Here is a 24,463-nt window from a genome sequence, read left to right as displayed (position 1 = left end):
ACAGCAAATTGTGCCTGTACTATCTGGGGGGAAACACCTTCCACGTTCGCTCTTCTCTGGCCCTGGATTTCCCCTTCTCAGGAGAACAACGGGAAGGCACAGGCAGGCTGACTGTGGAGCTTAAGCTGCTTGACCAGGCCCTCCCCTTCTGCTGGGAAGGACCACTGCCCACTGGGGGTTGGCCAAATCTGGACAGGAAGCAAGAAAAGACTAGACAGTGCACAGATGAAGTAACAGCCCCAGGTGGTGGTGGCATGCCAGGGGCTCCCTGACCGTGTTCCCCACCCAGGCCATGGGCCTACTCACCAAGCTCTCCTCGAACCACTCCTTTATGTAGGCAGCTGTGGGGCCTGGGATCTGGCTCAGCAGGGCTGCTCTCTCCTGAGAATGCTCCAGCATCTCCAGGGCCAGCCTCAAGTCCTCGACGAGATGCAGCACCGGGAAGGGGTTCACGTAGGAAGCCGCGGAGGCCAGTCCAGGCTCACAGGTATCATCGCTAATATCTACCCCTGTGTTAGTGCCTGGAACAAGACAGAGGCGGGAACCTTGGTAAGAAGGGTGGACGCCACGGGCAAGGAACTGATAAACAGCAAAGTTAGTGAAAGGGGAGAGGAAAGGGATGGATAAGAAGCCTAGAGGAACCACTTCTGCCTCAGCAGAATCACTCACAAAGTGAACTTTGCAGAAATCACCTTTCATCCTGGGTTGGGCATGAGGGAGGCAGATGACTGTGCCCATTGGGACCGGCCTAGGGAAGCTCACACCTTCAGACAACTGGGAGAGCACAGATAGACCTCACCCACGACCAAGGACATGTGCGCTAAAATGGTGAGATGCCAGTCTTCAGCTCTGAGATTAATAAATTTGTCCTCTTTTAAGTTAATGTGGTAGACTGCACAGATGGCCACCAAAAATCCGTCCCATCCTTGTGTGGGCATTCCACTCCCCTCATCCTGAGGCGGATGCTGACTCTGGGCTGGTCTAGTGACTTGCTCTGACCAACAGGATGCAGAGGAAGGGATGCTGTGTGGGGTCTGGTGAGGTGGAGTGAATCGAAATCTTTCTAGATCTTCCCAGCTGGGAGATTCTATACCCTCTGACACACTCACACTTTTGACTTGTATTTATTGCTGTGTGTATCCATATCTCATCTCCCTTTATGGGCTGTGAAGTCTCTGAGGGCAGAGCCCCTGTCATAGTTAGCTAACATAGTTATCATGCCCCCTGACCAGCAGATGGTGAGGGGGAATTGGTCTGAATGTCTGTACATATGCTTGGATGAAGAGCTAAGAGGAAGAGTACCTGGATTTCCCCAGAGATCTGGGATACTGGGTCATCTTTTTCTAAATTGGTATGTCCCCAATAGGACTGTTTTTGCCTTTCTAAACCCCACCATTAAAAAAAAAAAAAAGTTTTCTTTGCATAATATGTACAGTGATATATTTTTCAAACCAAAACTGGGGCAACAGGGTCTAACAAAGGATTCCTGTGCTTCTTTCATCAGTAAGAAACACTTTAGAAAATATGGTTCATAGTGGAATGTCTAGGGCATTTGGATTGTTTATAAAACCAACAGAATAAGATATTTGAAATCAGGACTCTTGCTGGAAAATGTGGGCTGTAGGGCTACCACATTCACGGTTACACTGCAGGCCTGACGTCTAATTCCAGGTTCCTCTACTCTTTTAAAAGCCAGCTTCCTACTTGCCATGGCAGTCTTTGGAAGGAGAAATGCACACAGAAGGAAACAATTACTATTTGATTGCCGGTTTGCTTTCTCAAAGGGCAGGACAGAGGGGATCGTGGCTCACAATCCACAAACAAGTCCGTGGCTCCGGGGAGCTAGGAAGCGGCCCCGTTACCCACACTCTGATGTGTGCTCAGCACTTTCTGGCTCCTGCAAATACAGTTTAGAGTTGACTAGGAGAGGCCACAGCCAACAACTTCAGGAAAGAAAATGAACAGAAGCAGGGCAAGACCTCCCAATCTCCAAACAAATGCTAAGTAATCCCTCTTCATCCCGGACACACTTCAACACACACACACACACACATTTATAAATGTAGGATAAGTCAGGCCAGGAGTAGGTGGGAAGACTGAGATTTTCATTCACTTTATATCACTCTGTGGCCTTGGACAAGTTCCTTCCATTCTCTGGGCCCCTCCCTGCCCTAAAACCTTGGGATTCTTCCTTACTATTCAAACATTGCGTATGTGTGTAAATGTGTATGAGTACATGTGTATCTGTGTCTATTTTTCCATATGTATCCACACGTAAAAGACTTTAATTTCTATTTCTTTGCAATTTCATCAACACACAGGCTCAGAAAATGGTCCAGAATGGTGAAACTCCTATGGCCCAGCATTAGCAAAGGCAACAATCACCCAGGGAATTCCCTGGCGGTCCAGTGGTTAAGACTCAGAGCTTTCACTGCTGTGACCTGGGTTCGATGCCAGGTCGGGGAACTAAGATCCCACAAGCCTCATGGCGTGACCGAAATAACAACAAAAAAACAATCACCCGGAAGACTCAGTTCCATACTCCACACACATTCCCTACAGATGATCATCAGTTCCTATGGAAAAACTACAATCACAGAGGAAAATACATCAAAATAGGACTATCAGGTGCAACAAATAAGAAAATGCATGCCTTGATACCTGGGTTTAACAAAACAATACAAAAGAGACAATAACATAAGGCAAGGTGTTGACCCTTAAATTACTCTCAGAAAACAGCAGCTCACCTCATGTTCAAAGCCTGAATAAAGTTTCTCTTTGGGGGCAATCTCTCAATTACTTTATCTTGAACAACAAAGCACTCTTTAGGAAAGATAGATTAGCACAAGGGACTTCAATTTTACATACAGACTGAAATCACTTTGGGAGTTTTACAAACTACAGATGCCAGGATCCCAACCTCCAGAGGTTCTAATTTGATTGGCCTGAGGCTGACCTGGGATAACAAAAAGCTCCCCAGGTGATTCCAATGTGCAGCCTAAGTGGAAATCATTGACTAGCAAATCAACGTTGATCAATGTCAAATTTTGATGTTCAGAGAGGACAACCTGAGAATTTTTATTTTAAGCACCCAAAACCAAAATTTAATACAGATTCAGTCATTGTTAGGGGAAGGTAAGACAACATAAAATGCAAATATAGGATTTCACTGAAAGCCTTTTCATGATCGCTTTCAAAAGCAACTAAGTATGTGTGTAGTAGTAATTAGGGTTATTCAGAAACGTTTTGGTTCTACTCTCCTTAAGCTCATAGTAGGATAACACTTCTGACCCTTGAAGTTACTCACAGCCACATGACTTCCTCTGGGCAATAAACATGAAAAGTGATATGTGTCATTTCTGGGAGAAAGTCTTTAGGAACCAGAGCACAATTCCTCATATCTCTTTCACTTGCTCTGGTCTCTGGCAACGGTGGGGACTGAATCAGCCTGTGTCCCAAAGGGACGATGAGGTTGACCAGAGCCCTAAGCAGACCCAGGGGGAACCTGTATGAGCTGCTTCAAGCTGCTGACATTTGGGGACTGTTTGTTACTGCAGCGTAACTTAGCCTGTCTTCACTTACACGAAGTATATATGTTGAACAATTCAGAAATATATACATGTAAGATAAACTTCTAAAAAATGATCTTTCACTGCATGGACCACTCCACCTGCCCCAAGCCAGAGCAAGGGTAACAGGGAACCAGCATCCTCAGTGCTCTGAGCCCAATGTGCAATCTGGTCCCACGAGGGGGTCTGAGACGGAGAAGGGACCCACCACCTCTCAGCCACACTCACTCAGGGTTTAGCCCCAAACACAGATCTCTGGGGGGCAGAATGAGAAACGCTGACATGCTGCCCTCCCGGGAAGGCAGCCGAGCAGCTGGATGCCAGAGGCGGGGGTCCCTGTGTGTGTGGCTCCCCCAGCCTGGGGTGGGCTTCTGCCCTGCTGAGCCAGAGCGGGGAGGGAGGGCACACACCTTGGTTCAAAGACCACAGACGCCCATAGTTCTTACCAAGTTCTGGTAGATTCTATGGAATAAATGTTTCTTCAGTGAAATGGCTCAGGATCATTTCCAGAGAATGGCTATTTGCATTTTTTAAAAACTCATTTTCTCCAGCTTCACATTTGAGTGGATCTGCAGAGCTCCCTTGGCTGTCATGCTGAGAGCAGGATGTCCCTGTCGCTTTATTATGCAATGAAATTTGAATTAATATTATCATGAGCCCCCCAAAGGCTAATAAACACTTGATGAAAAATGGCACAAGAAAAAAAAAAAAATGTCCCTTCCAAAGGGACCCTCCACTTGCTTCTCCTCCACCGACCACTACCCACTGTGAAGCTTTCCCTTCTTCCTTGGCAAGCACAACAGGATTTTATTACCTTACCCTGCACATCCAAACTGTAATAAATTAGTTATTGTTTACCTCTAATATACACTTGTTTGTATTACTCAAGGTCACAGAGACTTTCTCCTATGCTTTATTCTAAATGTTTTGTAGCTTCATATTTTGCATTTTGATTTATGATTGATCCAGAGTTAATTTTGTACAAAGTATGAGGATTAGGTCAAGGTTCTTTTTTCTTTTTTTTTTTAACTATGGCTATTCAATTGTTCCAACACCATTTGTTGAAAAATAAATAAAATATTTTATTTGTGGGTGTTTAAAAAGAAAGATCCTTTATCATGCAGATGGGGGTTCTCTGGCATAAGATGAAATATCTATTGAGAGCATCATATGTGAATTTTTAAAGTGCCGTATTTACAACAACTGAAAAGTGAAGATGGTGGGCCCGAAAATGGGGGTCCCGAACCCCCAGGCTGCAGACCAGTACCGGTCCGCGACCTGTTGGGAACCGGCTGCACAGCAGGAGGCGAGCGAGCGAAGCTTCTTCTGCCGCTCGCCATCGCTCCCCATCGCTCCCCATCACTCGCATTACCGCCTGAACCAGCCCACCCCCACCCCCACGCCCTGGGTCTGTGGAAAAACTGTCTTCCACGAAACCGGTCCCTGGTGCCAAAAAGGTTGGGGACCGCTGCTGTAGAACTCTGCACATCAAAAGTACTGTGCATGTCAGCTGCACTAGCATTACCTGGGAGCTTGGTGGAAATGCAGATTCTCGGGCCCCACCTCTACATTTTATCAACATCCTCACATGCTCTTCAACTGTTCTGGGATGCTAAAATTATTCAACAAGCAGCTCTCATAATGATAAACACAGTATGTTGGAGATAAATGTAAAACACTTGAATAAAATTATTATTAAAAATGTGCCAGTGAGATAAGAAATCCATAATTATTTTACGTAATGCTTATAAATATACAAGTAACTTAATCAATAAATTAATATTATGAGTACTTGTCTATTTGGGAATCTATTTGGACTTATATGATATGTTTTACATAATTGAAGGAAAAAAATGAGAGAAATAGAAACTTTAATGAAAGAATAAGAAGGAGCGAGAAAAGAACAGGACAATTTGAAAAAGAACCACGTGGAAACCAAAACGAAGAATGAAATTATTCAAGTGAGAAATTAAGTGCACAGGTTAAATAACAGATAAGAAAATTACTGGAATGGAAAGTGGAAGGAAGTATATAGAGTGAAGCAGAAGCAACAAAGAGGAAATGGCTATGGATTTGTCACAAATAAAATCTTGAGTCTTCTCAGTTTAAAAGACACACACTGAGTCCCCAGAACGATACATCAAAACAAACCCATCCTAGAAACAACGCAGTGAAACTGAAGAACACCAAGGATAGAGGAAATTTAAAAGCAACCAGAGATAAAAGACAGACTGTCAACAGACTTCTCATCAGCAGTAAGTCCCGATGACCACAAAATAATATCTACAGGTAGCTACCAACCTATAACCTGTACAAGATAAACTACCACTCAAGATTAAGACTAAAATAAGGACATTTTTCACATAATGACTCGTGCAATTTATTACTGGCAGGTTATTCCTGAAGGGATTTTAAAGGATCTACTTCATGAAGCAGGAAAAACTGCACCAACCAAAAAGGAGTGGGATGAAAAACACATACGGGGGGGGGGGGCGGGGGGAGAGCCCAAGAGTGGCTGCAGCCAGGGTCTGTTTCCCCAGGGTCAGTTGCAGCCACCTCCTGCCTCTCTGCAAGACTCTTCCAAAACCAGCAGAAGAAAGGCCATGCGAGAACACAGTGAGAAGAAGATAGCCCACAAGCTGAGAAGAGAGGTCGCACCAGAAATCAACCCTGTTGGCACCTTGATCTCGGACTTTCTGGCCTCCAGGACTATTTTCTATTTCTTCTTGAAGCTCTTCAGGGGTACACAGTATGACAAAATGCATGAGACAAGAACATTTATAGCAAATTGTTACCCAGGCAGAGCCTCTGAATCCCAGAGGAGCTGCAGGTTCACCCTCAAGACACAGATCTGCAGCCTCCTGGGCACCATCAGACACCTCCACTGAAGACCCAGAATGGAGACCATTGGACCGTATGTCCTGTACATTCTCTAACAACTACTTAGACCTAAGGTCTTTGTTTCAACACCTTCCTTTGAGAGCTAAGACTAGTTTATGTAATATCGGATGATGAAAGAACTTAGATTTTGAGATCTGATGGATCTTGTATTTTTTCCCAATTATGCTTTCCAGTTAAGCTCTCTATGCCTCAATTTCCTGTCTGTAAAAAGGGGGTGGCAGGGCTTCCCTGGTGGCGCAGTGGTTAAGAATCCGCCTGCCAGTGCAGGGGACACTGGTTCAATCCCTGGTCCGGGAAGATCCCACATGCCGCGGAGCAGCTAAGCCTGTGCACCACAACTAATGAGCCTGTGCTCTAGAGCCCGTGAGCCACAACTACTGAAGCCCACACGCCTAGAGCCTGTGCTCCGCAACAAGAGAAGCCACTGCAATGAGAAGCCCGAAGCCCATGCACCACAATGAAGGGTAGCCCCTGCTGGCCACAACTAGAGAAAGCTGGCACGCAGCAACAAAGACCCAATGCAGGCAAAAATAAACAAACAAATAGATAAATAAATAAATTTATTTTAAAAAAGGGGGGGTGGCAATACTGTTCATCTTTCACAAGTTTCACAAGGATTAGGTAAAATAATGCATTATGATATCTGATAAAAATAAATGTTCAATGAAAAATAAATAAATGAATAAATAAATAAATAGCACAATATTTTGGGGTCTATAAACCAAGATGACACCAGAACACAAAACTAAAATAATGTGGAAGATGGGGCAGTGATGGGAATTAAAGCATTCTAAGAGTCATGTATTACTGAAGAGGAAGACAGAATTATTATTCTATAAAGATACTTATCTTTAGCCTTTGTGTAAAGGATGCATGTTAAAAACGTGCATTTTTTTGAGCATTAAAAAAATGCAAGGATGAGCATTAAAAATGTAGAAATAGATGTTTAACTTCCTAAAAGAGATTTAAAAACAACTTGATCAATATAACAGAAGCCAGCAAGGCAAAACCAAAAACAAGTAAAAAAAAGTTAAAAAGAAACAACAGCATAAAACAGAGAAATAAGTACACGCATACCTATATACTAGTAACTATAATAATTATAAATGCACTAAACACCTATTTACTTATTTATGTTTATTTTTATTTATTTTTCTTATTAGTCATCCATTTTGCACTAAACACCTATTTAAACGCAAAAATATGAATAATGGAAAAAAAGAAATCCAGTTCTTTGATGTTATTAAGAGAGGCATACAAAAAATTATGACACTGAATGAGTGAAATTTAATGTGTTCAAAAAATGAAACTCAGGACTTCAAGCAGTGGAGTAGGTATTTTTGATCAAAATATTAAAACCAGTCACACACACACACACACAGTCACTGGATAAAATGACAAAAATCAAATAAAAAATCATCTGAATAGACCTATAAATAATTGAGCCATAATTTAATATTTTTCCACAGAGAAAATACCAGGCCAAATGCTTTTACAAGTTAGCTCTAGCCAACGTTCAGGAAGTGAATAATTCTAATCTAACTGGTGTTCAGTAGAGAAAAGGAGGGACTGCTCCCAGCTGTCTCGATAAGGAGAGCCTGCCAGTACAAATTGTAGACCAGAGTGTGAAAGGTGCCCCTGGAACTGAACAATTTAGAAGTTCTGAGGTCTACAAAGGCAAATTACAAGTCTTCTCACTGATGAACTTGCATATCAAATCCTAAACACAAATTTACAAAACCAAATCCCACAGTGTGTAAAAAAAGACCCTCTCCTTTGGGAAATGACAGGTCAAGCAGACCCAAAAAGAAAATTAAAAACTAAAGTGGTGATTATCAAAACAGCAAAAGGCACATAAAGAACTATACCCCAAACAACTAGAGATGGCGCATTGTATTCAAGCACATATAAAGCATTTTTTCAAAACTGACCATAGACTAGGCCATACACAAAGTCTCGACAAAAATCAAGAATCGCTATTATGTGTACTGTTCCAGTCTCCATATTTCTGTGGGAGGGGAGAGTGGTTTCTATCTGCCTCCCCTCACTCAATTTTTCCTCAATGGCGGAAGGCCTCTACTGATGACAGAACTAAAAGATGGAATTCTCCCTGGAGCTGCCCGTCCCCGTATGCAAGCATTAGCTTCTGAGGAAACTTTTTCTGAGACAAGCTCTGCCCCAGAAGGTGGAAGTCTGTAGCCTGGGATTGAGTTCAATTTGGGGTATGTGTGTAGGATGAGTGGATTCAAGGTCCTTCCTGACTGTGGCTTCAGGTCAAGCTAACTTTCCTAATCAGTAAAACTAATGATAAAACTGATATTTTGATCTTTCTGTCTGACTCCTTTGTCTGTTCCTTGACTGGAACCAAACTAGGAGGGGAATAATGGGCTGTTATTCTTTTTAAATATTTTATTGAAGTATAGTTGATTTACAATGTTGTAAGGGATGTTATTTATTGATCTTTGAGGTAGACAGAATAATGACCCTCCCATAGATGTCCACATCCTAATCCCTGGAAACTATGAATGTGTTTGTTACCTAATATGGCAAAAGGGACTTTACAGATGTGATTAAGAATCATGAAATGGAGTATTATCCTGGAGTTTTAATCACATGAGCTCTTAAATCATAAAAGGGAGGCAGAAGAATGGGTCAGAGGGATATGACATGAGGACTTGCCCTGACATTGCTGGCTTTGAAGATGGAGGAAGGGGCCATGAGCCCAGGAAGGTAACTGCATTATAGCTGCAACAGGGCAGGTGGTAACAGACTAGTTATGCTCAGAAAAATCCCAAAGGGCACCCAAAATTAAAAAACACACATACATACACTTTTTAAAGCAATTGAACTGAAAGAAAATTTCAGAGCTCAGTAGCTCAGGAGAAAGAGAGCATGTGAGCTGGTGTTTGCCCTGCAGGCCAATTCTCTGGTGGCTTAACACCTCAGCTTGAATGGGCCACTTGAGGACAGGAGACAAAGCTTAGGGCCTGAGCAAAGGGAGAGGTCAGATGGAAGACCTCTGCATAAAGCCAGGATGCAAAAGGGCAATATCCTCAGTCTACCAACTAGAAAAAAATCATCCCACAGAAGGAAACTTGGCCTTGATTCTGGAATAAGAACACACATAAACAATTTGATGTTTTCAAACATTAAAAAGGTGTAAGGGAGGTGCAGAAAGAGTGGGACAAGTAGAAATCAAAACATAAAATAGTTGATAAACAAATGGGACCTAATCAAACTTATAAGCTTTTCACACAGCAAAGGAAACCATAAACAAAATGAAAAGACAACCTATGGAATGGGAGAAAATATTTGCAAATGATGCTATCGACAATGGATTAATTTCCAAAATATACAAACAGCTCACACAACTCAATAACAAAAAAACAAACAACCCAGTTAAAAAAAGCCGAGGGCTTCCCTGGTGGCGCAGTGGTTGAGAGTCTGCCTGCCAATGCGGGGGACGCGGGTTCGAGCCCCGGTCTGGGAGGATCCCACATGCTGCGGAGCAACTAGGCCCGTGAGCCACAACTACTGAGCCTGCGCGACTGGAGCCTGTGCTCCGCAACAAGAGAGGCCACGATAGTGAGAGGCCTGCGCACCGCGATGAAGAGTGGCCCCCACTTGCTGCAACTAGAGAAAGCCCTTGCACAGAAACGAAGACCCAACACAGCCATAAATAAATAAATAAATAATTTAAAAAAAAAAAAAAAAAAGCCGAAAGACCTAGACATTTCTCCAAGGAAGACATACAGATGGCAAACAGGCACATGAAAAGATGTTCAATATCACCACTAATTATTAGAGAAATGCAAATCAAAATTACATGAGATATCATCTCACAACAGTCAGAATGGCCATCACCAAAAAGCCAACAAACAATAAATGCTGGAGAGGGTATGGAGAAAAGAGAACCCTCCTACACTGTTGGTGGGAATGTAAATTGGTGCAGCCACTATGGAGAGCAGTATGGAGGTTCCCTAAGAAACTAAAAATAGAGTTACTGTATGATCGAGCAATCCCACAACTGGGTATATATCTGGAAAAGATGAAAACTGTAACTCAAAAAGATACAGGCATCCCAATATTCACAGCAGTACTGTTTACAATAACCAAGACATGGAAGCAACCTAAGTATCCATCAATAGATGAATGGATAAAGAAGATATGATATATATACACATACACAAACAATGGAATATTACTCAGCCATTAAAAAGAATGAAGTAGGGGACTTCCCTGGTGGCGCAGTGGTTGAGAATCTGCCTGCCAATGCAGGGGACACGGGTTCGAGCCCTGGTCTGGGAAGATCCCACATGCTGCGGAGAACTAGGCCCGTGAGCCACAACTACTGAGCCTGCGCGTCTGGAGCCTGTGCTCCGAAACAAGAGAGGCCGCGATAGTGAGAGGCCCGCGCACCACGATGAAGAGTGGCCCCCACTTGCCACAACTAGAGAAAGCCCTCGCACAGAAACGAAGACCCAACACAGCCAAAAATAAATAAATAAATAAATAAATAAAATTAAAGAATGAAGTAATGCCATTTGCAGCAACATGGATGGACCTGGAAATTATCATACTAAGTGAAGCAAGTCGGCAAGAGAAAGACAAATACCATATGATATCACTTATATGTGGAATCTAAAATAATGATACAAATAAACTTATTTACAAAACAGAAACAGACTCACAGACATCGAAAACAAATTTATGGTTACCAAAGGGGAAAGCTGTGGGGAGGGATAAATTAGGAGTTTGGGATTAACAGATACACACCACTATATATAAAATAGATAAACAACAAGGACCTACTGTATAGCACAGGGAACTATATTCAATATCTTGTAATAACCTATAATGGAAAAGAATATATATATATATCTGAATCACTTTGCTGTACACCAGAAACTAACACATTGTAAATTGTAACACTGTAATGTTACAATTGTAAATCAATTTATAATTGTAACATTGTAAATCAACTATACTTCAATTTTTAAAAATAAATAAATAAAAAAATTTAAAACACCTTCAAAATAGAAGGCAAAATATCCACAAGTATAGGGGACAAAATATACCATCTAGTAGAGTAATTTTAATATGTATTTCTCAGAAACTGGTAAGATCAAGCAGACCAAAAAAAAAAAAAAAAAAAAAAAAACCACAACAGTATTGGTAGAGAAGATTCAAATAAGTTGGATGTAATGGACAATTATAGAACATGGCACGTAATAACTGGAAAATGCACACACCTTGCAAGCACACACAGAACATTAATGAAAACTGGCAATGTTCTTGTCAAGGCTACAAAGCAAGTATCAATAAATTCCAAAGAGTAAGTATCAGAAACCACTTTAACCACAACACAAGTTAGCAATCAATTTTAAATACATATTGTTATATATTATTGGTTGATTTGTTAAGTTGAACAGATACATTCAAGTAGAGCAGAAAATGATAAACGATAAAGAACAGATATTCAAAGAAGTTAAATATGTATATATATTAAGCATGGATACATAATGCCTATATATCTATATATACTGTGATGGTTAATTGTACGTGTCAACTTGGCTAGGCCGTGGTACTCAGATATTTAGTCAAACATTATTCTACATGTTTCTGTGAAGGTATTTTTTTGGTGAGATTAACATTTAAATCAGTACAGTTTGACCAAAGCAGACTGCCCTCCATAGTGTGGGTGGGCCTCACCCAATCAGTGGAAGATCTTAATAGAAAAAGACTGACCTCTCTAGAACAGTGGTCCCCAACCTTTGTGGCATCAGGGGTCGACTTTGTGGAAGACAATTTTTCTACAGACCAGTGGTGGCAGGAGTGGGGCGGGTGTTCAGGCGGTAATGCGAGCCATGGGGAGCGGCAGATGGAGCTTTGCTCGCTCGCTGCTTACCTCCTGCTTTGCGGCCTGGTTCCTAACAGGGGTTTCCGGGGGTTGGGGATCCCTGCTCTAGAAGAAGTGGGGATCTTCCAGCAGATGGCTTTTGGATTTGAACTGTAACACTGGCTCTTCGCTGGCACTCCAGGCTGCTGGCTTATCCTGCAGATTTTCGTACTTGCCAGCTCCCACATTCATGTGAGCCAATTCCTTAAAATAAATCTCTCTCTCTCTCTCTCTCTCTCTCTCTCTCTCTTGCTCTGTCTATGTGTCTCTCTCTATACACACACACACACACACACACACACACACACACACACACACCCTATTGGTTCTGTTTCTCTGAAGAACCTGGGCTGATACATACACACATTTAACTATTTACAGAATAAATAATATACACACCTACTATGGTGACTGATCAGCAAAATCAAGTCAATTCTTTGAAAAAAGTAGTAAAAAAAAAAAGTCTCTGGCAAGATTGATCAAAAATAAAGAGAAGGCACAAATAAGCAATACTAGGATTAAAAAACAGATATAACAAGCAGCAGATCTTAAAAAGATAAAATACAATAAGCAACCATATGCTAACAAAATGGAAAACATTGGTAAAATACACAAATATCTAGAAAAATATAATGTGCCAAAACTCAATAGAGAAAAAATTAAAACCTGGCTGTCCCTAACTATTACAAAAAGACAGTCTTCCAATGAGAAAACACAAGGTCCAGATGGTTTTGCAGGTCAGTTCCTATAAATTACAACTATAAGCAAGTATTTAAGGAACAAATGATAATTCCAACTTTACTCACACTCTTTCAGAGACTAGAAAATGAGGCTACAGAGCCATAAAGGAGTGAGAGGTGGGCTCTGCCAGCAAGGGAAGAAAACAGAATGATGGCTGTTGAATAGGGCTCGCAGCCCCACTGTGGGCCGTCTCGACCTCTTTACACAAAGGGCAGTCTTTGACATCTCAGCCCACTAGACACCTCTAAAATTCCACCCTGACTCTCCTCAGGTCAATTTCATAGCAGAGGACCCTCAACCTGAGTCCTGACTGGGAAGCAGGTGGCTTTGTTACCGACGACCACTCTATGCTGATCGGCCTCGGAGAGGGTACAACAAGACCAACTGAATGTTCAGAGCTTGGACTCAATCATCAGCCTTTAACACCACAGCTGAAATCATTCACGGGCCAAAGTGAATAATCACAGTCTTGATCAGAACTTTCTCTGCCCTCACACAGTCTTTAAAAAAAAAAAAAAAAAGCAGACACTAATCAGAGTTGGCAGAAAGGCCAGGACAGAGCAACCTCTTTGTTTAACTGTTATAAAACACATTCCTTCTAACTATTCCTCATCAATGCGTATAGCTCATATCGCACAAGTAACCTCCTGCCCCAGTGAAGAGGAGTAAGCGGTCCCCTGGGTCCTGACCAGGGGTTCTCTGGTCCTATTTCAGATGCAGCCGCTGACCCCATTAGCCCACAGATGAAGCCCTATGCAAAATTAGCGTATGCGGCAGTTGCTCTGGGCTATCCAGAGGGATATAATTAAGCAGTATAGTGTTGAATTTCGATCATCAACGGTGTAATTCAATTATGGTGTTATTTGTAGGCTGAATCACAGGGACTAATCAGGAAGAAGATCAGATCAAAGGTTAACATCATACTGGAACTTAAAACAATGGTCTTTTGTATTAGAAACAAACCGTTTTGACAAGAGTCCTGGGTTTTTTAACAGTCACCTCTTCCCAACTTTCTGCTATAAAATTCTTGGGTTCTAGTTAAGTACAATCACACCCAGGATACACCTATTCAGGTTTCAAGAATCCATCTTAGCAAGGAGTTTCACTTCACATTTCTGCTTCATTTCCTACTTCTGCTTAGAAGGCATTTCCTTTTCTCACACCTCCAGAGCGGATGAATGCCTTGAGATGATGAGGGTCACCATGTGTGGCCCTGCAGGGGTGTACTTGGCACTTGTGTATCAGGATGTCCTCCAAGTGTTCTTGGCCTGGTTGCTTCTACGAGTGATAACCTCTTGCACTATTTGCACTGTTTACATTCATTGGAGGAAGGGGGCATCTGTTTTGCATTAAAGGCTTAATTACATCAACAGCGGTATCACATGCCCTGAGTATACTCTTTTGGAAACTCTTTTGGAAAGAGTTTTGGAAAGTGAAGAGTAGCCTATCATACTATAGAGTAATTAATAAAGGGAAAGTCCTTGTTATATAGTGTTATGTTATGAATATTAATAATCATTATTCAAGGAATTGTGTCTATTTTAGTAGGAATCCCTGTTGTTTCTGCATAAGTGCTTGCTATTTCGGGCATGCAGGAAGCCCATAAAAATTTCTTCCACTGAAATAAGTGTAATTGTGTTTCCATAAAGTGAGAGAATACAGTCCTTGGGCACTTGTTTGAGTACTTTAACAGATGCAAAAGCAACTGAGTGTTGAAAGTGTTGGTGGTGCTACTTGACATCCTTCGCCTTCAAATGAATGAGAGAACAGAAATGTAAAAAGGACGATTTTAATGTTAACACAAAAACGTCACTTCTGCAGGATCTGTGTATCATGATTTGGTGCCACAATCTTCAAACTTTCTTTCAGCTGCTCCACCCTTAAGCAAAGGAGCCCTCACTTTGAAGTCGAATGTGTAAGAGAAGAGAGTAAGCCATTGTGGCCAAGAGACAGGGCGGGGGAGGGGGTGGGTGTGGGGATGGGCAAGAACAGGACTGGCCCCTCCTCCCAGTTAACTCTCTTCTCCTGTAGATGGCCCCACAGAACCCCAGGGCTTGGCTACACTTCGCCATAAAACCAACCCGGGAATGAATGGAGCCCAGAAGAGGTTCAGATGGCCCTGGACTCAAATCTTAGTTCTGTCATTTACCAGCACTACAGCTTGGGCGGCAAAAATAATGTCAGTACTAATATCAACAAAACCAAGAGTAACCTAGACCAGTTGAGCACTTGCTAAGTGCCAGGCATTGTTCTAAGTGCCTTCTTTGCCTTAATTTAATCCTCCCAATAATATGAGATGGGTACTGTTATTGCCACTGTTTTATATATGAGGAAACTGAGGCTCAGAAGGATTAAGCGAGTCGCCCAAAGATTCCACAGCTAGTAGTAAGTGGCTGAGCTGGGATTCAGATCCCCACAGTCTATCTAACTCTGCAGTCTACATTAATTAATCACAAAAATCCCTAAGCTCTTTGGCCCAATTTGGCCCAGCCAACTTGAAAATGAGGATGGTTTTAATAATCTTGAGGAAAAGTATTCCACACAAAAGCATTCAATAATTATCATTCTTTTCATTGCAAATGGCATAGAACATATGCCCTCCAGACACTCGCTAATAACCTCAGTGTTGAATTATCTGTCAAACAGCTCCTGTCAAACGTCTGTGTGAGCCAATTACTACATAACGGATGGCTCACAGGAGGTACCAACCACCGACTCTTCAGGAAAATTAGTGATTTATTATTCCAAAAGAATCAGCCAAACAAAGGTACAAGTAGAGAAAATAATCAACGAAGTTCAGCATGCAGCCAGATAAAGTATAGGCACAGAAAGCAATAACTGCCTCCTAATCAACGAAAAAGGGAGCTTATTCACAAAAGTAAATAAAATACACGTGACAAATACCTATTAAACCCCTATTCTGTGTTGCACTGAAGATGCAGCAACGAAGCCTCTGTCATCATAGAGCTTACATTCTGATGCAGGAGGCAGATAATAAAAAAAGAGACGAATATGAACGTAATGGGTCAGATGGTGATATGTGCTATAAAGAAATAAAAAAAGGATAAAAGGACGGGGCTGATGTGGAGATGCCATATTAGAGAGTGTCAGGGAAGGCCTCAGACATGGTGATATTTCAGTACAGATCTGACCTGAGTGTACTTGGAGGAGAACATTCCAGCAGAGGGGACAGCAGCACAAAGGCCCTGAGACAGCCAGTGCTAAAGTGAGACAAGCCAGATGGAAGGTATAGGAGGTGCAGCCACAAAGGCAGCCAAAGGCCAAATCATATACAGTGTTGCTCGTTATGACGGGGACTTCAGATTTTTATCCTGAGATGGGAAGCCACTGAAGAGTTGTGGGGAGAGTGATGTGATTTGATTATTCTGCTGTTCTGTGGAAGACAGGCTACAAGGGGGCAAGAGCAGAGCAGAGACTACTCAGAGACCATGCATTAATCTTGAAGACCCCAGGCAAGTCTAGGAGGCATGCACAAGCCTTAGTTAGACAATGAAAACTACAAAACACAAATGGGTGAAATAAGGGCCTGAATAAATGAGAACTCCACTGTATCCGCAGAGAAGACTCAGCATGGTAAAGATTTTTTGTCCCTCATTAATTTATCAAGAGCTAATATTTTATAGTGCTTACTATATGCCAAGCTTTGTTTTAAGCACCTTACACGTATAAGCACAGCAAGCTTCTTAGGTGGGTTCTATTATTATTCCTATTTTAATATGAGGAGACGGAGGCATGGTTCATGCAGGTAACTTGATGCAGAGCTAGGATTTGAACCAAGCAGTCTGGCTACAGATGCTCCCCCGACTAACCCACAAAGAATGCCTTGGAACATCTTAGACCACCCCTCTGCAAAACTCTCATGTCTGTTCCAGAGAAGTCTGGGGAACCCTTCCAGAAGAAGCCTGCCAGGGTGGAGGCCTAAGGAAATGGGAGAAGGAGGGAGCATGTAGTACTGGAAGGGAAGAAGGATGGGTGTCCCGGGTTCCACACGACCCACACCAGGGCCCGCCCTCCACACCCACTGCAGAGCCCCAACCAAGGCAAGGCCCCAAGGATCCAGACATGTAGTCCTCTCCCACAGACAGAGGGGATTTTGCCAGAGACTTTGTCATTTCAGGAATGCCTGTGTGGGGAAATTAGGAGGCAGGAGGAGGACTTGACCTCACACAAGGCTGCCTTCTTTAGGCGGTGTCCCATTTATCCGTCCTAGCCATCCAAGAGCTCTGCTCACTCCAGGGGCTCTCAGAGTCTCTTCCTTGCCCCTTGGCTGGGGGCTCAGCAGTGCTGACAGCCTGAGATGGTCTGAGAGTCTGACCCTGTGGCTCTGATCTCAATGCACAGGAGGCCCCGGAAGCTTCCAGATGCGACTCTCTGAAAGGACTGCTAGGAAACCCATGCTCTTGGCCATTTCCTCTCAGTAGGGCTTCAGGGACCCTGATCTAGAGCAGGACATCCCAATCTCTGGAGCCTCTGAAAAGTGGGATGTTAGTCACGGCCTCCCAAGGACCCTTCTGTCCACTGAGAAATTAAGAGCCTGACAGATGACAGCTAGAACACGTCCTCTGTCCCAGGTGCAAACACCCAGAGCCCTCAGTGCGTCAGGTGTATCTGCAGGACGGAAGGAAAGGCAAGGGGGCAATGCCTGGTGCTCTGTGCATGCCCTGGGCTCTAGCCACACTCAGCCCAAACCTTCTTCCCGCAGCCCTAGCTCCATGCAACGAGGAGCAAAGTCCCAAAGAAACACGCCCAGTCAACAAATAAGGCCAGTGACCTGTATCAGGTAAGGACAGAAAGAAGGCCTGGGGCCTGTGGGGAAAGATTTCCAACAATGACAGGCTTATTCTAACCAATATGGGCTTCAGTTGCCCCCATCAAGGAGCTAATCAGCCCAAACAGCCCACTGGCAGTCCTTTCCAATTAACCAGTTTTGCTGGATGTCTTCTAGAGAATAATCCTAACTGGCTAAGGCAAACGTGAAGCCAAACAGTTACAATGGATAAAAAACATATAGAACATTCTTCAGGTGATTAGGTGAATTAATACAGAACTGCTTCCTGACTCTCAAACATACTGGAGACCAGCCGGGAAAGGGAGCTGACACCAGTGCTGGAGGCAAAGTCAGTGAGATTGCAAGTTTCAGCTTGACTGTAATAAGCCATGATGTGCTCTGAAAACTTTACAATAAAATCAATCTCACTGCACCTGTTGCAGCCAGGATCCAAACTGCGATACAGTTAAACACATGCTAATAGATGGCACATCTGTACTCTCAACAGAGCCCCAGACTCACACCAGATAGCAAAGAGTCCAAGTTTGCACTGTTAAAAAAGAGACGACACACACAGTAAAATAAAAGAAATCCAACAGGGGCCTTCTCTCTGCACCCAAAAGAAAAGTCCAATGAGAGGAAACGGTTTCTCAGTGCGGAGGATGAGCTGTGGGTCGCCAGGACCCCTGACCGTACCTGCAATGATCCCGTCCATCTGCTCCAGGGCAGCTTCCAGCACGTGACTCGCATCAGAAGCCATGAGTCCTTCCCCCTGTTTAGTCTCCTCCTTCTCCTACTGAAAATTCAAATACAGAACAAAGGAAAAATTACAGAGAGTTCCACATTACGTATCCAAGACCGCCAAGGCCTCTCGATTCCACCATCACAACCGCACTCTCAGAGGAATCTGGGTAGCCCACGCGTGGTTTCTGCCATCTCCATGGCTTCGCCCTCCAGGCACGAGTGTTCTTAATCCATGAACCTTCAGCACGTGATGCCATGTGCTTGTGTCATGAAAAGCCACTAGGGCTCTCCAGAGTGACCTGCAGCAGCGAGACAGCGATTGCCACTCCTACCATCATTACAGTCATGGCTCCAGAAGCTCCAGCCACCCCTGGGGAAGGCTCAAGGCTCCCCTAGGGTTGGGGAAAGGCGGGATGTGCCCCGCAGCCGTGGGTCGCAGCAGGCATTGGCAGTCTTATATCTGTATTTGTCTCACACCTGCAATGCTCTCCTTGGGCAGGTGTGACCCAGGCTGAGAGGACTCAACTGCCACTTTCACTTCTCAAGTGGGCCAATGGGCCCCATCTAGGAAGGCTGCAGGTGCGCTGCTGTGGGGAGAGTACCGTCCCTGGAACCAGAAACACTGTCTCTTACCATTTTAGTTCTACTCCACCCAGCACCATTCAAGGTACATAATCCCATCTTCTCAGGGCTGGAGAATTTCTCCAAAAATACACAGTCTAGCCACTCCCCTAATGCTGAGTCTCCCTTCTAATGGTAGAGGTGGCAATTGGTTCCATCTCCAGACAGCTCTGCCTCTTAGAAAAGTCTTTAAGCTAAAGTGTCTTCTTACAGCCCCTTCTCATTTTTCTTGCTTCCCACCCCCTTCCTGGGTGGCAGGGAGAGACTTACACGACAGCATTTGTAATCCTGAGAAGAGACTTAGCTCACGTCTGTGAACTGGAGGCAGGTGTGCCCAATAGGCCTAAGTGCTACAGAGGACAGAGGCAGAGCTCCTGGACCCAAGGGTGGCACAGGTCAGGGAACAGGGGGTTCTGCTGCTCATTTTCCCCATGAAGTTAGACCTTTGGAGTGAAGAGAGGAAAGTGAGCAACCACTGGAAAGTGGCTTTGGAGATGGTGTGGATAAGAACGTCAGGACCACAAAGAACCGCACTGGACAGCACCAGGCAGGAACAGCTAAATACCCTGGGTGCAAAGCCAGCTCTGCCATCTACTGTGTGATCTCTGACCCTCAGTATCCTCACCTGTAAAATAGGGATGATGACAGCACCTAACTCACAGGGTTGATGTCATGGTTAAATGAGTAATTAACATTTCATTGAAAATGCATGTCTTGCATGTAGTAAGGGCTCAATAAACTTCAGCCTTTTTTATTCTTTTTTTAAAGTGAGGATGTATTTGTGCCAGGATAGCTCACCGGATGAGGGACTTTAAACTAAAATGGGGTAGGTTCAGGGAGGGAGAACCCAAATAAGTCCAAGAGGCTGGTCCTTTGGAGGAGATAAGCACGGCAAAGAAAGATAAGCAACTATGCGTGTGGAAGGGGAGGGCCGTGACTCACAGGTGCAAAGGCCAAGAACTGGTCAGAAATGGGCACTGAGCCTCAGCAGTGCAAGAACCATCCGCTATCAGCTCAGGGGAGTGAGAAGAGGGGCTTCAGACGGGGTGGAACCTCACTGGCACCTCAGGGCTGTGGCAGGAACCAGGCAGGGCTGCAAAAAGGAGCGACCCAGACAGCTACAGAGCAAGTGCGGGTGCAGATCTCAGGGGCTGAATAGAAGCAATCCGGGGAGGGGGGTGTGGGTGGAGAAGAGGCAGCAGGAAAAGGGGAGGTAGCAGAAGCGGGGCAAGATTCAGCACATTCACATCTGCTCGGCCATATGGGGTATTAAAAGTCTGAAACATGTCCTACCCTCTGAGGACTTCCCAACCGCTCCCAGCAAAAAAGATCCAAAGTCCATACTGTGACCTAACGGAAGCAGCTGGGCAGGATCCGGCCAGGCCAACCCCACACGGCCCTCGCCCTCGATCCCCATGCTTCGGCAGCCTCCGGCCCTGTCCGCTCCCCCAGGACTCCAAGCCCCCTTTCCTCCTCTGCAAGTGTGCACCTGCTGTCCCTCTGTCCTGAGCTCACTTCCCCAGCTCTCTGGATGGCTGATCAGTCCTCAGCCTTCAGGCCTCCGCTCTGAAGTCTCTTCTCAGAGACGCCTTCCTTGCACGCCTGCATCTAAAGCAGCCCTTTGACAGCACGGCGGTTCCAAAGAATCTCGTCCATCTACATTTCCCTGCTAACTGGCCTTGCTAACCCTCTCCATGAAAGCAGGAGGACCCTGTCTGCCTTGCTCACCCCAATGTGCCCAGTGCGTAGCAGAGTGTCCGGCACAAGGGAGTTTATGCGTAAATACTTGTGAATAAAAGATGGATCCATGTGGCCAACACGGCCTGAACCCTGTCGTGCTGGGCACTGGAGGGAATATTGACAAATCAGGCCTAATCCCTGCTCCCATGGACCATGCAGCCTAGTGGAGAAGACAGAAGTATGAACAAATAATTATGACACAGCGTGAGGTATGCTGATAGAGGCGGGTACACAGTTTCCCTGGGCCTTAAAGGATGGGTAGGAACTTTCTCAGTAGATGAGGGCGATTCCAGGCAGAGGGGGCAGTGCACGAAAGGCAGGAAAACATGTAAAGACAGGATGTAGTTGGCAAATGTCAGAATGGTTGACGAAATTATACAGGAACATCCAGCTGCTCACCATGAGTCAAAACCCTCCACGGAATTCACTTAAGCGTGGTAAGGGCAATTAACGAGAGGAGCTTGGGAATTACACCCACGGCTTCAGGGATCTGGACGCCCGTGCTTGGCAACTCAAGTGGCCTCAGATGTAAACTTGATAGAGATTTTTAAAAAGAAAGATCTCATATTTCAGCAGACTGGCTCCATTGGGGGGCCTTAGTACCTGGGTGAAAGGTAAGAGGGCAGTCAGAAGGTGCTGAGCCCAGAGGGCCCAGCTAGGACCCCCTGCAACAGAAGGGCCATAAAAGATGACCCATGGGCCCTCTGCCCAAGGATGAGTTTGTACTTGGCAGACAGCAAGTTGGGTGGATCCGTGGGAGCTGGCGAGAAGTGAAACATGAGTCAAAGGTGTATCATCTTTACAGCCCAGCACCTGGGCCAGTAAGATTGGGAGCGCTCGGGAGGCAGAACCTGCTTTGGGTGGCTGATGAGCTCAGTTCTGGGTCTGAGATGATGGCAGGATGCAGGGAGAACGGGCTCTGCCAGCCTCTGATGCAGAGCAGCTATGAGGGGTCAGTGGTGTGGCTATGAGGGGTCAGTGGTGTGGGGTACAAGGGGGACTGCTGAAAGGCCAAATATGCCATAGGAGCTGGGCCTCCGGGCCTATCTGTGAACATGGACACTCTGGAATAGGGAAGCCACGATTCCATTCACCAACCATTCCCATTCTGGCAGCTACAGCCATTTCCTTCCCTCACAAGGTTAGAGCTCCCCATCAGTAACGCACCCCGGGACAATCTATCCCTGCTTTCAAGGAACTGGGGGTCCCAGAGGCAAACGTGTCATCCGGCTGCCCTCAGTGTATCTGTTCATCCCCACAGAGACACAGCACCTCCCTTGGGAGCCTAGGTTTATCAGGCATGTGAGGCTTAAGTGCACAAAGCACCAGAAGCCGCGTGCGAGGAGGTCCCCCGCAGAGAAGTCAGGTGAAGAGGCTGGAGGGCACATCTGGAAGAGGCAGTAACCCAAGGGCTGCGGAAGAGAGCAGGATCCAGGGCAAACTGCAAAGGGGCACGTGAAAGGCAGGGCAGCCTCTAAGCAGGTGGTGGGGAATGGAGGTGAAAGCAAGTTCTTCACCCGTGAGAGGGGAGCTGCGGCAGCCACCCAGGCTGGACAGCGGAGGAGCTGAGAGTGGGCCCTGGGGACTCAAAGGAGGGGCGCCCCACCAGCCCAGGAAGGAGAGGAGCAGGCAGGGGAGGACGCGGTGCTCTCAACATGCTCAGTTCAGTGACAGTTGTTGTCTTGGCCGAAAGCGGTTTTCATTCCCTGTGGACACTTGGACCATTAACACAGCCCTGCATTTGACCCTGACGAGCAGGTAACCTTCTCATACCAAGAAACTGGCTCACCCCGAGCTGCAAAGATAAGGTAGGGAATGTTGTTTAAGGAAAGAAAAGGTGTGGTCCATTCCTCATGCATCCCTCCCCTCCCCCACAGGCCTCTCTAGAGGCTGTCATCTGCCCACCTGTGATGGTGCCTGACGCTGGGCCCCCCTAATACAGGGCTTGACCCTCCTCTTTGCTACCAGCCAGGGAGGAAACAACTCTGCAGCTGTGAGACCAGCCAGTGAGGAAGGAACAGCCACGTTTTAGAAGGACAGTGTCTGTGAGAGGTGTCAGAGTCCCATGATCTGCGCCATACAGAGGCTGGTTTGGCACTTTGAACTTGAATAGGAGGCACGGTTAGGTGCAGTTTAGAAAGTGAGCCACAATTAGCCACCCATCACCTGGTGGACTCTAAGGCAGTAACTTAGATACGGTATTAACTACCCCCATGCTCAGCAACGGAGAATCAGGAGGCAGGAATGGCTGACTAAGATAAGTAAGTCTTGGGCAAGTAAATCTTAACTTGTCCCACCCATGCTGAAATGCAAGCTTCCATTCCATTTTATAACCCACTTTTCTCTCACTAAAAGTGGTTAGGGATGCAAGTGTTCTGGGCAGGCTCGGACTGTCCTGGATGCAGGAAGGAATCAGGAACAGATCTAGAGTCCCTGGTACCCTCCAGGGTCTCCTGCCGGGCTGCACCCCAACTCCTCACAGCTGCAGCCAGACGGGCGCCTGCATCCCTGCGTAGAGAGCAAGACCTGGGGAAGGAGCCCTCAGCCAAGAACCCACCACCACCAAACTCAGACTCATCTCAGACCTCTCCTGGCCCCAAATGGTCAACAGGTGGTAAAGAAGTATCACCACATCACGACAAACCGAAGACTTTTCCCCACAATTTGCTGGTCACCCATAAACCACAGGGGCTCGTTCTTCACATGGTTATTTACAGGAATACCTGTTTCTATGCCTAAGCTGAGGAGACGGCCTCTTAAAAGGATATAGGAAACTTACCTCTTTGGGATAGTAGAGCAAGAAGCCATTTTCAGCATTAAAAAAACAATGATAAAGATGAGGAAGACATACAAAGAAAATTGATGGCAGTGCCTACATTCTCAATCACATCCCATATCGACCAATATTAACTTTCTTTTTAAAGGACAAGTAAGAACATGGGGTTTATAGCCAGACTGTCTTGAGTTAAAACCTGGGCTCTGCTGCATAATGGCTGTGGGTCTTTAAAGAGATTACTTAATCTCCCTGAGACTCAACTGTCTCATCTGTAAAATCAGTATAAAACCAATCTCATTATGGGCAAAAGTAAACAAGAGATAGAGCTCAGATAAATACAGGAGACTGAAGTCAAACATCTACTTTAGCTACTCACTGAAACAAGAGTAGAGGAATTTATTTTTTTTAGTTTTGATTTTTTTAAAAGTGCTTCTATAGCACCTTGTATTTTTTTTTAATTTAATTAAATTAATTAATTTATTTATTTATTTATTTATTTATGGCTGTGTTGGGTCTTTGTTTCTGTGCGAGGGCTTTCTCTAGTTGCGGCAAGTGGGGGCCACTCTTCATCGCGGTGCGCGGGCCTCTCACTATTGCGGCCTCTCTTGTTGCGGAGCACAGGCTCCAGACACGCAGGCTCAGCAATTGTGGCTCACGGGCCTAGTTGCTCCGCGGCATGTGGG

At 45.0% G+C, this 24,463-nt stretch overlaps 1 protein-coding gene across 27 annotated transcripts in view; it reads right to left on the bottom strand.

The window, feature by feature from the left end:
* Nucleotides 1-24,463, bottom strand: part of PPFIBP2 (PPFIA binding protein 2) — a 155,987-nt gene that overhangs the window by 104,012 nt on the left and 27,512 nt on the right. For 20 of the 27 annotated variants that reach the window (XR_014267884.1, XR_014267885.1, XR_014267886.1 and 17 more), the window contains exons 2-3: nucleotides 18,596-18,692; nucleotides 307-521 (exon numbers count right to left, since the gene is read on the bottom strand). Coding sequence is in view for 18 of the 27 variants with exons in the window: in XM_082476320.1 (XP_082332446.1) it covers nucleotides 307-521; nucleotides 18,596-18,692 (312 nt within the window). In the remaining 9 variants the exon portion in view is untranslated. Of the gene's footprint in view, nucleotides 1-306; nucleotides 522-18,595; nucleotides 18,696-24,463 lie in introns of all 27 variants that reach the window. The other 7 variants (XM_082476311.1, XM_082476299.1, XM_082476300.1 and 4 more) reach the window with 3 other exon arrangements.

The sequence above is a fragment of the Balaenoptera physalus genome (assembly GCF_965194825.1).
Source record: "Balaenoptera physalus genome assembly, chromosome: 10".
In the NCBI taxonomy this organism is placed as follows: Eukaryota; Metazoa; Chordata; class Mammalia; order Artiodactyla; family Balaenopteridae; genus Balaenoptera; species Balaenoptera physalus.
This window is presented reverse-complemented; position numbering and strand designations above follow the sequence as displayed.